This window comes from Lycium ferocissimum, chromosome 4, assembly GCF_029784015.1.
Source record: "Lycium ferocissimum isolate CSIRO_LF1 chromosome 4, AGI_CSIRO_Lferr_CH_V1, whole genome shotgun sequence".
Classification (NCBI taxonomy): Eukaryota; Viridiplantae; Streptophyta; class Magnoliopsida; order Solanales; family Solanaceae; genus Lycium; species Lycium ferocissimum.
In genome coordinates this window covers 50,767,128-50,782,429 of record NC_081345.1, presented here as the reverse complement: position 1 = coordinate 50,782,429, position 15,302 = coordinate 50,767,128, and the positions used below count along the sequence as shown (strand labels likewise).

General features: G+C 36.1%; 2 protein-coding genes across 3 annotated transcripts; both read left to right on the top strand.

The window, feature by feature from the left end:
• Nucleotides 1–2,044: 2,044 nt before the first annotated feature.
• LOC132053472 (ycf3-interacting protein 1, chloroplastic) lies at nucleotides 2,045–10,811 on the top strand. 2 transcript variants are annotated; one of them, XM_059445516.1, is made up of 6 exons: nucleotides 2,045–2,418; nucleotides 3,772–3,816; nucleotides 4,646–4,759; nucleotides 8,805–8,885; nucleotides 9,222–9,386; nucleotides 10,468–10,811. In XM_059445516.1, the coding sequence occupies exons 1-6, from the start codon at nucleotides 2,122–2,124 to the stop codon at nucleotides 10,555–10,557; spliced, it is 792 nt and encodes a 263-aa protein (XP_059301499.1). In that variant the 5' UTR covers nucleotides 2,045–2,121; the 3' UTR covers nucleotides 10,558–10,811. The 2 variants fall into 2 exon arrangements, with proteins under 2 accessions (XP_059301499.1, XP_059301500.1); XM_059445517.1 differs by having other exon boundaries at nucleotides 2,046–2,418; nucleotides 10,581–10,811.
• An 862-nt stretch (nucleotides 10,812–11,673) lies between these two features.
• LOC132054837 (uncharacterized) lies at nucleotides 11,674–13,692 on the top strand. The gene has a single exon (XM_059446805.1). The coding sequence runs from the start codon at nucleotides 11,876–11,878 to the stop codon at nucleotides 12,830–12,832; it is 957 nt and encodes a 318-aa protein (XP_059302788.1). The 5' UTR covers nucleotides 11,674–11,875; the 3' UTR covers nucleotides 12,833–13,692.
• Nucleotides 13,693–15,302: the final 1,610 nt, after the last annotated feature.

Sequence of the window (15,302 nt, the reverse complement as noted above, 5' to 3'; positions counted from 1 at the left end):
TTCTCGGCTAGGGAGGCAACCGTATGGTTGTTCTCTCTTTCTCTCAAAGTTTCTTTTTTTGCTCTTCTTCCTTGTTCTTTCTTTCTCTTGAAGTTTCTATTAATACATAATAATGATCACATGGAAAATTAATAAAATTAGGGGCTTGGGCCAAGGCTTGGCCGGCCACCCCCTAATTTTGGGCCAACTTGCTCTTGTTTTTTTTTTCTTTTGGCCCAATTGATCATGGCCTCGTCTTAAAATTCCGAAATTAATTTCCTAAGTTCCCGATTTTTGTCCCTCGTCTTTCCCGCTATTTCCACATTAATAGGTCATGAACAACACACACCTATGAAATAAGATCAACATAGCCTTATTCCTTCCAAGCCTAGTTTATTTCGAATTTTTCCGAATAGGCGCGAAAACTAACACAACCACCATTTGCATTTCATCGATAGTAAAGTTATAATGGAGAAAAGCATGCGTTCCTTCTGGAATCGGGTAACGAAATCCCGAAGACGTCTCCTTGAGAGATGCGGAAGATATTCGCTTTCCTGGTTTTCACCTTTCGAGCACTTGCGTGCACCTTGATGAACATGTCGACCAGTATGGCGAATAAGCCGATTGAATGCTCGGGCAGCAGGGAATACCATGTTAGAGCGCCCCCCCCCCCCCCCGCTCCCTCGGGTTTCTCCGAACTTATTAATCAAGATCGACTCGATTTCATTAAATTATTTCCTTTGACCACTATAGTATAGGCCATAATATGCTCTTGCGGGTCTGTTGTCCTATCATATTTGGGGACATCTTGCATCTTGAAGCTTCGGGATCAACTCTGGAGTGGCCTCTGGTTTGTACGCCATTTGGATATACTTTTTTGCAACCGGACCTTCAATGACCGAGGGAACCCTTGGTATTTGGCTCAGGCGCCTCGAAAATTCCTTAAATTTTTTTCGGCTTCTTTGGCGGTCTGGTCTACTTTTTCGATAATCTCCTTCATGAATTGCAGGACCTGTTCTTGGAAAGGATCCTCCGGGGCGGACTCACCTCCTGATGCATCTCCATTTCTCGCCTCTGTATGCCCGCTGCCATTGGTGACGTGCCTATTGGTTGGGGTCAAAGGTATGCCACTGGGAGTTGTGACTCTAGCAGTAGGGTTGGACGCAAGTGCAGCGATGATGTGTTCCATTTCTACCCTCAAAGTGTGATTTTTCTCCCTTAAGATCTGCATCGCCTTTGGGGGGGGGGGGGGGGGGGGGGGGGGGGGGTTCGTGGTAGGAGTTTGGTCCTCTTTAGATTGATGGGTATGTAGGAATGCCTCTTGATGTTACCTCGTCTGTGTTCTGGGTTGACGGATCTGCTGCAAGATCATGAAGGGCAATCCATCCGGGCCAATCTGAACATTGCCCGTAACGTTTCCAACGTTTGTGTTAACTCCACAACTGTTCTGGCCCCACGGTGGGTGCCAAACCATTTACTCGGAAATTAATTTAGTTGAATTTGTGTACATGGTCAAGGGCACGTGGACCAAAGTGACAGAAAAGCAATGTAATTTGCAGTTAAAATTAGTATAAATACGTTTATATCAGTTTTGGAAATTTCAAAAATAAAACATAATAGTTTCGTTAATTGGATTACTTTTGTCAAAAAATCCTTGCTCCCGCCGTCCCATATTAATTGTCCACATTACTAAAAGTATCTGTCTCAAAATAATTGTTCATTTACAAAATCAAGATAGAATTAATTATAGTTTTCCTATTTTATCCTTAACATTAATTGCTTTTTATTGTAATCAATATTGATTAGAGTGCATTTAATTGAAGAGAAATAAGGGTAGTGTAGTAAAAATACACCTTTATTTATGATTTCTTAAGAGGTGTGTAAAAGAAAAAATAAACAAATAATATGGGACGGAAGGAGTGTTTTGGTACTACTTTGTTTTGCTTAACACACTTATTTTTGGGACGGAGGGATTCAGGAAGATTTTAAAACGTCGAACGCAAACAAACACGGGACCAAGGAGTGACCAAAAGACCATTCCCTATAATGAATATTTAATTGTTGTCCTATTATCCTTTTTCAGTTAACTCATAACCGCAACCATATGCTTTATCCCAAGTAAAGTAAATATCCTCACTTCCAATGGCGCTTCAACTGCCATTCCCACCTCTCTCTTCTTCCTCATTGTTATCCTCTTCACCCTGCAAAATTTGCTCTATTCCCTTCTTACCCTCTGCTCATAAACACCTTTCCTCTTCCTTGAATTTGCAAAAAATTCAGTTTAAAAGTAGTAGTAGTAGAGGAAGAAGCAGTTCTTTGAGGCCTTTATTTGTGAGCAATGAAGAAGCTAGTGTCACTTCCACTGTTAGTCAAGAAGATGATGATGATGATTATGAACCAGATCCTGAATCACTTGAATACGTTTCTCAAATTAAACGAGTTAGTCTTTTTTTTTTTTTTTTTTTTTTTGCTGCTTTTACCTGATTGTCTTTTTATACTTGTGAGGTTTACTGATGTGTGTAGGGGTCATTTGATAGCTGGTTAGAGTTATGCAGTGATTAGTTCTGAGTGAATAATTAATACACGAATAACTAAACCCTGAATAACTAATCCCTGTATAAAATAATACTCCCTCCTTCCCAAGTTAAGTGTATTAGTTTGACATGACATGGAGTTTAAGAAATAAATGGACACTTTTGAATCACACTTTTGAATCTTGTGGTCTTAAATTAGAGATATGTGTAATACTTTAAATCTTGTGATCTTAAATTTGCCATGTAAAATGTTTGAATTGTCAACATACTAAATATAGATAGAGACACTCTTTTTGGGACAGACCACAAAGGAAAGTAAGACACTTAAATCGGGATGGGGGAGGAGATAGATTTTCTCATAACTTATACAAGTCTCTAAATTGCAACCAAACACCATATTAATTTTATACATGACTAACTTACCTTTAGGATTTAATACATGAATAACTTGCCTCCTAACTAACTACTAAACGACCCCGCAGGGTTCAAAATTGTACTCCCTCCGTCCAAATTTAAGTGTCTTAGTTTGACTGGGCATAAAGTTTAAGAAATAAAAAGACGCTTTTGAATCTTGTGGTTCTAAATTAAAGATGTGTGTGATGTATTAAAATGTCCTTTGAATCTTGTGCTTCTAAATTTACCAAGTGGGATGGTTGAAATGTCAATTTAATAAATATAGAAAGAAGCAATCTTTTTGGGACATACCAAAAAGGGAAGTAAAACGCTAAAATTTGCAAAATTTCCACTTTATGAATAGTAGCAGTTCTATGGGGCCTTTATTTGTGAATAAGGAAGATACCAATTGAGCAATGAGGAAGAAAGTGTTATTTCTACTGTTACTCAAGAAGATGATGATGACCTAGATCCTGAATCCCTTGTATATGTTTCTCAAATTAAAAGAGTTTAGTCCTTTTAATTTTTTGCATTTACCCAATTCTATTACTCCCTCCATCTCAATTTATCTGACGCCGTTTGACGTGACACAATGTTTAAGAAAAAAAGAAGACTTTTGAAATGTGTGGTTTGAAACATATCTTATAAATTTGTGTGGCTATAAATAGTTTCATTATGGGTAAAAAGGAGAATTTAGAGTTAAGTTGTTTCTAATTACAGTATAGTGACGTTTTTCTTGGCACAGACTAAAAAGAAAAAGGTGCAACATAAATTGGGAAAGATGGAATATTATAATTGTGATATGGGTTGTGCGGTTTTCTAATTATAGTGAGGTGACATTCAAAATCGTGTATTTTTTTTGTAGGCTTTGGAGCTTCTCAAGAGGAATCGGGATATGCTGTTTGGTGAGGTATGGATTTATTTTCAGTCATTTTTCTTCTACTGAGCCCTTATAAGGTTGCATCTTTATTTTAATATTTTGGATTTTCCACCTGTTTAAGTTCTCAGTTTATTTCAAAAGGTCACTGTGTTTGCACATTTTCATCTCTCTTTAGCTATTGTTATCTGAAAGATGTTGGTGCCTCTCCCTTTTTAGTACCATATTGATTGTCTTAGCTAGGATTATAGCTTGTGTGGCCAAGCTAACAAAATTTGCTTATTTGGAAAAGTGATTTTTGTCAGAAATGCTTTTCCGAAAGTATTTCTGGAGAGCAGCAGTTCGTGTTTGGCTAATCAATTTGAAGAGCACTTTTGCCAATATTAGAGCAGTAATTTGTGCTTGGCCAAGTTTCAAAAGTTCTTTCTTGGGAAAAGTGATTGTTTTAGCTTCCGGAAAACAACTTCCTCTACGACTCAAAAACACTTTAACTTTTCCCTAAAAGCTTGGTCAAACACCTCAACTTTCTAAAATAAACACATTTAGCTACCCAGAAGTTTGGCTAACAGGCTATAAAACTTATTACATTAGGTCCCGTTTTCACAGAAATAAGTGTGAGATTTAGAGAATCGTAGTTTAAAGAATCTTAATGTGCTTAATTTTCCTGTGAAGACAAATTATTTAGTATTGAAATGAAATTTACCTGAATTAAGTGGAAAGGATACTGAAAGATTCTCATAGTCAATCCCAACTAATTTGGGATTGAGGAATAGTTGATAGACTGTTTTAGTTAACTAGCTCAACGGGTTATTTAAATGTTGAATTGTTTCTAAATTGACTAACTCCTTTGGGTTTATTACAGGTTAAGTTGACTATAATGATTGAAGACCCCAGGGACGTCGAGCGGAAGCGGCTGCTTGGCATTGACGATGAAAATGCTCCAACTAGGGATGAATTAGCTGCCTGTTTAGAAGAAGTAAGTATTTTCTCCACAAATGCTTCAAATCAATGCCGACCTATTTATATGGATATTTGACTGGCGGTGCTGCTCATAAAAGGAGAAATATAGTTCATCTAATTAATATGAATAGATCATCTGCTTGAGAATGAAGCGTAATTGATAAATTGATTTACCATAAGAATAGAACATGTCAATGTGAAGTGTTTTCTCTGGTGCAATTGCAAAGGGAAGTTTGTTCTAAGTAAATATAAAAAGCTCCACACCTTTTAATGGAAGAATCTAATAAAATAGACCACAATTTAGAAGTCAGCGAAGTGCGTTTGCAATATGTTGCAACATAACATTTTAGAAGGAGTCACAGTGTGATATATTGAAGTTGACTGAGAGGGTTGTGTCCCCTGTTACGTGTACTAGGATATTAAACGTTGCAATAAGAGTCCAAAAGATGCTTTGTAGTTTTTTCTCTTGCCAAAAAAAGCTGCTGGGTAAGAAAAAGAATATAATTGCTCTTTTGTTGTTTTCAAAATTTTAGAAACCAGAGGGATTGACATCGTTTGGTGGCAAATTCCTTTTCGTTTCTAGGAAACACTTTGAAAGCAGGCCTTGATTTTGGAACAGTGAAAAAGGATGCTAACACCTGTTTTAGGAAATATTTGGTATTATATCTGCACTGAAATAGGCAGATATTTGAATCATGCTGATTACAAAGTTTGCTCAATTGAACAGAGGTTCTCACTGACAAAGCAATACAATATGTCACGTTCTTCTGTCATTGCTTCGTATTTCTCTCCTCTTCATTTTCTCATTCATTTTCCTTTATCATGTTCTTCGTCCAACAGAACTCTTTCCCCCTTATTTTCATTTCCCTTTTTGTACTTTTTCAGTTTGAGGAAGAATGTTTTTCACCAAACGACAAGTTATAAGATGGAGAACAGTTTTATTATGAACTACTGGAACCGTCCTTTCTGCATTTGGGACCTTGTTTAATCAATAGGTTTTGGCAGCAAAAATAATCTAACACCTTGTCATCTAGTGTTAAAGCAAGTGGAGATTTCTCCTATTTCTCCTTTATAAGTGCTTTCCACTTCTGTTCTGTAAGGATTTTCTAGAGAGGTATTTCCTAAAAGTTCCGTTTGATGTTTAGGCCTTTCATATGGTATCAAAGTCTACCTTTTAAGTTTACTCTCTAACTCGTACCTTTTAAGTTTACTCTCTAACTCGTAAGTCCGTTCTCTGAACCGATTTCTCTTTACTTTTAGCTAAATTGTTTATTGTCTCTATTTATATTGTATTGCTTAGAGCTTCTCTATTTACGTAGTCCATTGAGCCAACAGGCAATAACTCCAAGAACACTTCTCAGTCCGTTGAGCTAGCTCTCTCTACTCTTGGCCTTTTCTATATAGAGCCAATTCTACGGTTACATGTAGCTAAGAAAGATTCTCGTACTACTTGAAGTCTGATAAATTAGAATCTTTATATTTAACTCTATTGCGTAAAAGATTCTTCGCATCAACTACGCAACCAACGCTTCAACTAAATACTACTTCGAAACACACTGATATTATCAAATTTTGATGAAGACTAAAAATAAATTAACACCACAAAAAGCAACTACTCCACCTTAATCCCAAATTAGCTGGGGGTCGGCTATATGAATCCTCACTATTCTATACCGGTCCCAGACAAACCTGATGTTGTTTGAGACTCATGATAATTTGGCTACCTTTACACTGGCTATCAACCTACCGCAACTTTCCTTTAGTTGAGTTTGGAATCGGCAACATGAGCAAGCTCATAGAGGCAAAGTTAAAAGGAAACTAAAACTCTTTCCTGGAAATTATATGCAATGATTTTAGACTTATGAAACTAAGCGGGCGGGGAAGGTATGACCCCTCCCCCATTGAACAAAGGAGATCCGTAGGGCGTGCTCACTCACATACTAGATAGGTGACTCGGAATTATAGTGCTAGTTCCATTCCCTGGGGGAAGAGAAACCATGACGGATATTGAATAAAGGGACGACCGAGGGGATACTGATTTGAGGGAAGCATAAAGGAAGACACCGAAAGGTTATGTTAAAAGAGATGGCTATGAGACTAGTGCAAACAATATGATGAAATAGTAGAGGTTTCCGGAACGCCCTTCAGATTAAAGTTTCATGAAACATAGAAGTTGCAGTCAGAGAAACTAATTCTGCAAAGTCTCATAGCTATTATTGGAGCAGTTGATCAAATTCACAACTACATCATACTACGAGATAAACATTTCCAAAGATTTCCTGTAGTATGTATGTGCATTTGTATGTGAACCTTGTGATAAGGAAAATATAAAGTGAACTACACAATATAGGTATGTGGCATTAACAATGATGTGAGAGGAGACTGAATCAAATTATTGCAGGAAAATTGTTGGTGTTGAAGGTTCAAGTTGAATTTATTAAGGGTTTCATTTTAGACCCTGTTGGAAAATTTATATTTTGGCGTTTGTTATTGATCCTACACTCAGATTATGCCTACTTGATGGTCTATCGGTCCATACTCCCTTTGGATTTTTCTGATAAATTACCTGTTTTTAAGAAAAAGTGTGTCTCGCGGTGTGCTTGCTAGGGATAAATGCTATTAATATGTTTATAACACAATTTTACTAGTCCTAAATGTATTTAAGCTTTAGAAACAATTGATCATTAAATATTCTATAGAAACAATTTATCCGAAATCTGTAGGATTGACTGTGCTCACTCTTTCAGAATGATGTGTAAAGAGTAGGAGAACATTCTTTTTTACCGTTTGGTATTCCTCTACAACAAGCAAAGTATAGGAGCACATTCTTTTTACTTTTGGTATTACTCTAGAACAAGTAACTTAACTTACACTATTGTGCTACACAATTTACTATCATCAAATTTCTTAGCCCTTTCAGGAGAATTTAAGCACTAAACTAAAGTTGCATACAAATTCATACCTAGCTGATTGAATGTATAAAGGAATATGGTGACTGCATAGGAGAAGATTATCATAAAACAAAGACGGCATCGTTGTGAAACATTGGTTATATGTTGAGCCACATCTCAGAGCTTGGATAAATTTTGATATTTCACTGAGCAAGGGAAAGCAGCTTGCACTATTGCAAGGAAGACCATCCCGGAAGTGATGAATAGATAAAGCTGTGAGGAAGGAATCTCTGTAGTTGAGGTTTGTAAGGTCCTTATATGGGCGATTGAAGATGTTATTTGAGGTTCTGTTTGCAAAGAACAAATGTGATGACCGTAGATGGCATTTACATGCATATTGGCTAAATACTAACAAAGATAAAATTCCAGCAGGGTAGATATATTCTAACAACAATGTGATATTTAAACTAGAAGTTTGGAGAAAATATGAAAATGAACCTAAATAGGCAGCAGCATGTCATAAAATAAGTTATTAAGGAAATTTATCGATGTTCTCAAGGAAGATGACTTAAATGTTAACTATCGTCCACCCCATTTTATGTGGTGCAATTTGATTAGCTCTGGAGAGTGAATAAGTTAATTTGACTTAAATATTTTATTGCTAATTGAAGAAATCACTGAACTACTCATTGAGATGTGTATAAAGTTTGTTCAGTATGGGAAATCTCACATCATTGTCTGAATGTGAAATTTGAAATGTGTGAATTGTACTGCAAACAAATTACTTACAGAACTGCGTCGAATATTTCATAGCATCTTGAAAAGGAAAATATGTCACGTAAAATGAGAAAGTGGAATAGCAAAGAATTTAGAAGCTCTTTTTTTTTCTTGTTTCTTGTTCACCTCAATAGATTCTCAACGAGTTATATATGCATTTATAGATCAGATTGTTCATAGTTAAATTTAAAAGAAGCATCTTTGTTGGACAAAAATACTATCTATTGATACTCTAATGTTCCTTGATCAACATCCGGCTAAAGGATAAAGGCTTTGATTGTCTTTTGAGTGCTTATTGTTTTTTTCTTCTTATTAATGTGTCAGTCCATGATTCTAAGTATATATTTCCTACTGCCTTGCTAAATCCTTTATTATTATAATTTCTATTTGAAGATTAATGAAGGAAAAGTACCAAAAGATAAGGTTGCTCTGCAGATGCTTGCGGAAGAGATGAATTCATGGCCTAATTTGGAGGTATGATTATGACCTCAAGCATTCTTCTGGACACAACTATATAATGAAATATCAACAAGTTACTACTTTTTTAAAAAAAAAAAAAAAAAACTATTCTTTTTTTAGTACTGAATCAGCTAAAAATAAATGAGATGGCCTCTGATAAGAAGTTTAATGTTTCTTTTGTTTTAAATATGGGATGTAAACTTTTTGGAGAGCAAAATCTCAAATTCACCATAAATCGAATGAGATTCCTTGATTGATTTTATACATCCCCTGGACATGTGATGTCTTTGTTGTGGCACCAATTCATCATTCAGCTAATTAGTAGTTATACTGTATTCTTGTTGGATATAGGTTGAAGCCACAAAGCAAAATAAGAGCAGATCCCTCTATGCAAAAGCCACGGACACTGGTATTGATCCAAAAGAGGCTGCTAAGCGGCTCAAGATTGACTGGGATTCAGCAGCTGAAATTGAGGAGGCAGATAATAGTGACGAGCCAGACGTTAATCCAGCTCTGGTTAGTCGACGAAATAATGCTTAAACATTTTCTCCTGTTATCCCTTTTGTTCTGATTGTTCATTAGGCTGGCTAGGTACCATTTCTAATAATTAGCTTACAATCTCGTGGAATATGTTAAATGCACCAATTTTACATGCTCTTGTTTGGATACCTGGCAAAATCTCTTAAAAAGTTTAAGTATCAGGTCATGACTAATAGCCTGTTCGGCCAAAGCTTCTGGGAAGCCAAAAGTACTTTTTTAATAAAATGCTTATTTTGGAGAGTTAAGGTGTTTGGCTAAGCTTTTAGGAAAAAAAAGAAAGTGTTCTGAGTAACAGCAAAAGCTAGAAAAAATAGCTTTCCTTATAAGCACTTTTGGAACCTTAGTCAAGCACAAATTGTTGTTGTAGTATGCGGAATGTTTTTTAAATTGGTTAGACAAACACAAACTGCTACTCCCTCCGTCCCTGTTTATGTGACACTCTATCCTTTTTAGTCGGTCCCAAAAATAGTGACGTCTTTCCATATCTAGTAACAATTGAACTTCAAACTTCTCATATTACCCTTAATGAAATGATTTATAGCCACAATAATTTCTACGGCTTATTTTAGACCACAAGTTTCAATAGTCTTTCTTTTTCTCTTAAACTCCGTGCACAGTCAAACATCTTCACATCAATTGGGATTGGGAGGGGGAGGGGGGCGGGGGGGGATGGGGGTTACTTTCCGAAAAGCACTTTTCAAAATAAGCAGTTTTGACAGCTTGGCCAACAGGCTATAGATCAAGTTCATCTAGTAGCTCAGAAAAGCCTTAGCTTCGTGGAAGAATATATTGCTGGTCTAAAAAAGAATCGTTACAGAGAGCTCAAATCTTTTCAGATGCATTATCATATAACTCCATCAAACAGTGATTTCTGAAGATTTTCTTAACTAAAGGTTTTTGTTTTAGACAATGTGCTTGATGTAGTGACTGCATCAGGTACTTATTGAGCTAAAACTTAATCAGAAAATCCAATTGTAATTATGAAACATCGCCAGATATGTTGCTGTCATTACCGCTTCTTTTGGAGCTGGTTCTGACGAGGGACATTTTCGTGCAGGGATACGGAGCTTTATACTTGGTCTCTGCATTTCCAGTCATCATTGGCATCTCTGTTGTGTTGATTCTCTTCTATAATTCTCTACAGTGATACAGCTTTTGGTATTTTTGCAGGGTCCGTAAATTACACGATTTGTCCTTTGAATCATACAATAGTGGAACTTGAATATTGCTATAGAAAATTTATGTGTATCAGTTTTTATATAGAGCTCATGTATTGAGTATAAATTCTCCCCTCTCTAGGCACCAAATTCATTCTGCATATTCTTTGTGAATGAATGCGTACTTTAGCTATGTAAGTGAATCAGTTAGATCTCTTTCATATACGACGTTATCGTTTCGTCTCGTCTCTTTCTAGTGTTTAAAATGCTTGCTTTTGACCTTTCTCAATAATTGTTTGTTGTATAATTCTTTATTCAGCCGTGTGTTGCACGTTCATTTTATTAAATTTGAGTTCGAAAGTCAGGATTAAGTTGACTAAGATATAGCAACTCATGTAGTTGGGGTTCTTTTTACACTTGAAGACATAGTTTAAGAATATTTTAAGATTTGTTTTTAGTCTTTTGAGTTGATAGAGGGTTACATAAACCTTTGATGCCGGTGGAATGCTATGCCAGAAAACTGCTTAGTAGACTTATTTTTTGCTTAAGCATCCGGAATTCGAAACTCACTGACGCGATTAATTCGGATTAGCGTCAAATAAGCCTATGAAGGATAGTAAAACGCTTGCTATCAAGTTCTTCATTCACATGACTGGAATCGAGACATCTGGTTAATGGTGTGGAGGGATTTTAATCATCGCACCGCACCCTTGTTGGCAGAGGTGGAGCTATAGTGTTAGCTACGGGTTTGATAGAAGTCAGTAGCTTTGGCCAAAATTATATATCTCCTCTGTTTCAATTTATGTGAACTCATTTGACTGGGTATGGAGTTTAAGAAATATGAGAAGACTTTTAAACTTGTGATGTTAAATGAGTTACATATATTTTGTGTGGCTATAAATTAATGCATAAAGGTGAATTGTTTTCAAATATAGAACAGGATCATTCTTTTTGGCACGGACTAATACGAAAATAAGTTCATATAAATTGAAACGGAGAGAGTATTTGTTATAAAAAATTTACTGATATAGTCCAGAACCTATAAACTCAAAAATTTTGCTTGGTAGTTGCTTAATAGAACTTGTCGTCCACTTAGTTCATGGTAAGTCAAAAGTATTACGTAATAGATTAATGAAATTTGTTTTCCACACACGTTGGGAGAGGAAGACGTGAGAATCATAACTAAGAGACGCTAAGACATGTCCCCCACAATCTTTGGTTAATCTATGTTTAGCTTCTCCCTTAAATACATCATTCCATAATTGATGGCAACCATCTCACTCTCACTTTCAACTGCAGAGTTCAAATATGCCTTCATTCATGGATCTTCAAGCATCAAATGAATTTGACTTCCCAATTTCCTTAAAGGAATCAACAAATACACATCCCAAATCTGACCTTTTAACAATTTCTCTTCCTTTACCACCCTCAAAGAAGTTCTTGAGCAACAGCCTTCCAAATTCAGCAACCTCATCACCAAGATTTGCATCAAATTCATCTAAGAAAAATTCCAAAAACCAAAACCACCAACCTTCTCCTCTCTCCAACAACCCTCTAGCTAGACAAAACTCAGTGGCATTAGCAAACCTCGAACGGTTGAAAGAAAACCACTTACGCAGGAGCAAGTCGTGCGGTGAAGGAAGATCAACCACGCCACCAGAAAAACACGTTCTTGGATTCACAAAGGTCAATAATAGTAGTGTTAAACACGTCGAGGCAAGCAAAATTAGCAAAGTACTTTATAAGTCTAGCGATGAAGATAAAGTGGAGTCTATTGATAAAAAGTTCAAATGTGGGGCTATGTGTTTGTTTATTCCTGGTTTAGGAAAAGCAAAACAAGTGAGAGCTAGGAGGGTAGAACCTGAAATAGTACATGATATTGGAGTTGGACACAATGTTTCAAGGAAAGTGTCATTGGAGAAATTTGAATGTGGATCATGGACATCATCAGCTATAATCAATGATGAAGAAAATGATGAGTCCAATCTCTTCTTTGATCTTCCAATTGAGCTCATTCAATCCAGTGATGATAAGGACACTCGTTCTCCTGTAACAACAGGATTTGTTTTTGACAAGGAGCCGAAAGGGGTGTTGAAGAACAGTACCACAGCAAAAGCAGATGACAGAAAATCGAACGTGGCTACACGCCAAGTTCGGTTTTCTACATCGTCCCCTGACTCGGACTCGCCCACATCCTGCATGACTCCTCGCATGCGCAAGGCTAGGGAAGATTTCAATGCCTTACTAGAAGCCCAATGTGTATGACTGGAGGCGGATCCAACCAAGGGTTTTGGGTTCACCAGTGTTTTAAGGTCGAACCCTATTTATTTGCGGGAAATAATTATAGATAGAGTTACATATATATTTCAGGACCTATTCTCTCAACTCAGCCGTGGGTCTACAGGAAACAGCCTCCCTACCCCACAAAGGTAGGGGTAAGGTCTGCGTATATCCTACCCTCTCCAGACCCCACTTATGAGAATACATTATGTTGTTGTACTCTCTCAACTCAGAGTGCACGAAGTTAAAATCTGGGATCTGCCATTGTCAGCATGATGATGACTTCAAATACAATATGTATAATCTCTCATATTGTGTATTTGTATGCATTTTCTCATTTCTTGAAAAGAATCACAAGCAGTATTTTTCTGGATATTGTAGGATGATAGTGAAGGTTTATCTGTCTACATATATGTTGGAATTTTGAGAAGATCCTTACTATGTTTAGCTAGAGTGAGAAAGAGAAAAGGAGAGATGAATTTGTAACATGATAGGAGTATTACGGAGTGTAAGCTATCAAATCTTGAAGGAATTAAAGAAACTTATCTTCAAGTCTTGCAAATGTGAGACTCACAATGAAAGAAAAATATTCAGCACTATTAATGAAAAAAGAACGTTTACAGCAACAATTTGTAAGCAAAATTCATAGCACAGGTCCAACTGTCCAAACCTCCGGGGATTAAAAAAGGCTTAGTACATTGAACAAGCTTAATAAATTGACTGCCCCTTAAATTTGCTAGCAAAATTTATTTAGACAGTCGAACGACGACTTGTTCTAATTGAGCGTCTGAATACAAGATAGTGTTGCACACTTTTGGTTCAGATTTTGGAAAAGCTCTTTTGCATGTTCTTAAGCACCCATTACTAATAATTAAACCACTTTAAATATGTACCTCCTTTAATTATACACATCAGCATCAATTAGAAAATCGATTCTAAAGTGATCTCCTTCCGCACATGATAATCGTTTTTGATTGATTCAAAAGTCGGTCGGTTTTTGTCGTGTTTTTTTTGGCTGTGTTTTAGCAAATGTCAGATGCCCTAATTACTACTATCTTATAAAAGGGAGTTAGCAGGCACGGCGTCAACACGTTTGCTTAGGCTAAGGGCATTTTGGACATTTCAAAGTTGAGTCGTAATCTTCCATACAGCACGTGTTGCTTTTAGCTGTAGACAAATAGCAAATGTACACATGTAGATAATAACAACAGTGTAAATTCTATGGGTTCAATCTTTAATATTCTTAGCATCAATGATTATATTTTTGAAATTATGAATTCATATCTACTATTTATTGTAATTTTAGTGAATATTTACATATAAATTTATACTTTGTATCAAAAACCCTTGATTCAGATGAAACCGGTATCATAATTGTGGATCCTCCACTGGGTAGTAGTCCCCTGTTCGTCATATAATAAGTTAAGTGTTTTCTGTCTGGATTTTGTGTAGATTAAAGAGAAATATTTCAGCTATACTTATTAATGGCATTAAATGGTTGAAGTAATATGGTTCGAAGTGCTAAATTTTCATGGCTCTTTCGCTTTAAATTGATGAATTCTTGATTTCAGTTTATAGTAACAATTGGCCAAACGAATTAAATCCCTTTTTGGTTAATGATATGTTGTGGTAAATAAAACATAAGTCTCTACATACACAGACATACAAGTTAAAGATATAGGAAGAAACTTTTTAACATTCTTGGGTAATTTAAGAGGGTCAGTAATTACAAAGAATGTATAATCAAAATTTTAACTTATATATAAGCATATAGTACTACTTAAAGACAAACTAATTATGTTATCAACTTTCTAATCTTATTAGGTAGTTTAAGAGGGCTAGAACTTGAAATGAATTCAAATTCATAGTTTTGAGATAAATTTTTAGAGATGAACCAAGAGTAGAGTCTGGGAATTGACAAAAAATGCTGTTTTACTGTGGTGGGAAATGTTTGAGGTTTTCCTGTTCCCTTTCCCTTGATGGAAGTTGCGGAAAATGGATGGATTTGGATGCTTTTGTTAACATTGACAGGGGCTTTCTATTTTGAGGTCTGTATAAGATATTTCCTTTTATGTCTTATTGGTCTTTGTCTATTAACAAATTACCCTGAAAGGCTAGCTTAACGTGCATCAACATATAAACACGAAGATGGAATATGTAGAGGTTCTAGTTCTTTATGGTAGGTTGAGAAGTGATAAAAACAAGGTACACTGCAACCTTATTTTAATAAATTACGCACAATAGATGCAGTTCACCGATAGCATATGGCTATCATAGATTTTGTAGAGTTATGTATCTTTCTCTTTGTCTGGACTTATGTGATTGTGTTCTGGGGCTGATAATTGCAATGGCAAATTTTTGTTTTGGAATGGCATGTGTGTGATGACAATACTGAAGCACTTCTATATGCACGCTGAATAGCAGTTTTATCTTTTTTCTTGTGTCTGCTGAAAGC

Bases quoted from the DNA above. Each gene is read 5' to 3' on its own strand.
- LOC132053472 (XM_059445516.1), top strand. From the start codon at position 2,122: ATGGCGCTTCAACTGCCATTCCCACCTCTCTCTTCTTCCTCATTGTTA. The intron at 2,419-3,771 runs GTTAGTCTTTTT...TTTTTTTTGTAG, and splicing joins ACGTTTCTCAAATTAAACGA to GCTTTGGAGCTTCTCAAGAG. The intron at 4,760-8,804 runs GTAAGTATTTTC...TTCTATTTGAAG, and splicing joins TAGCTGCCTGTTTAGAAGAA to ATTAATGAAGGAAAAGTACC.
- LOC132054837 (XM_059446805.1), top strand. From the start codon at position 11,876: ATGCCTTCATTCATGGATCTTCAAGCATCAAATGAATTTGACTTCCCA.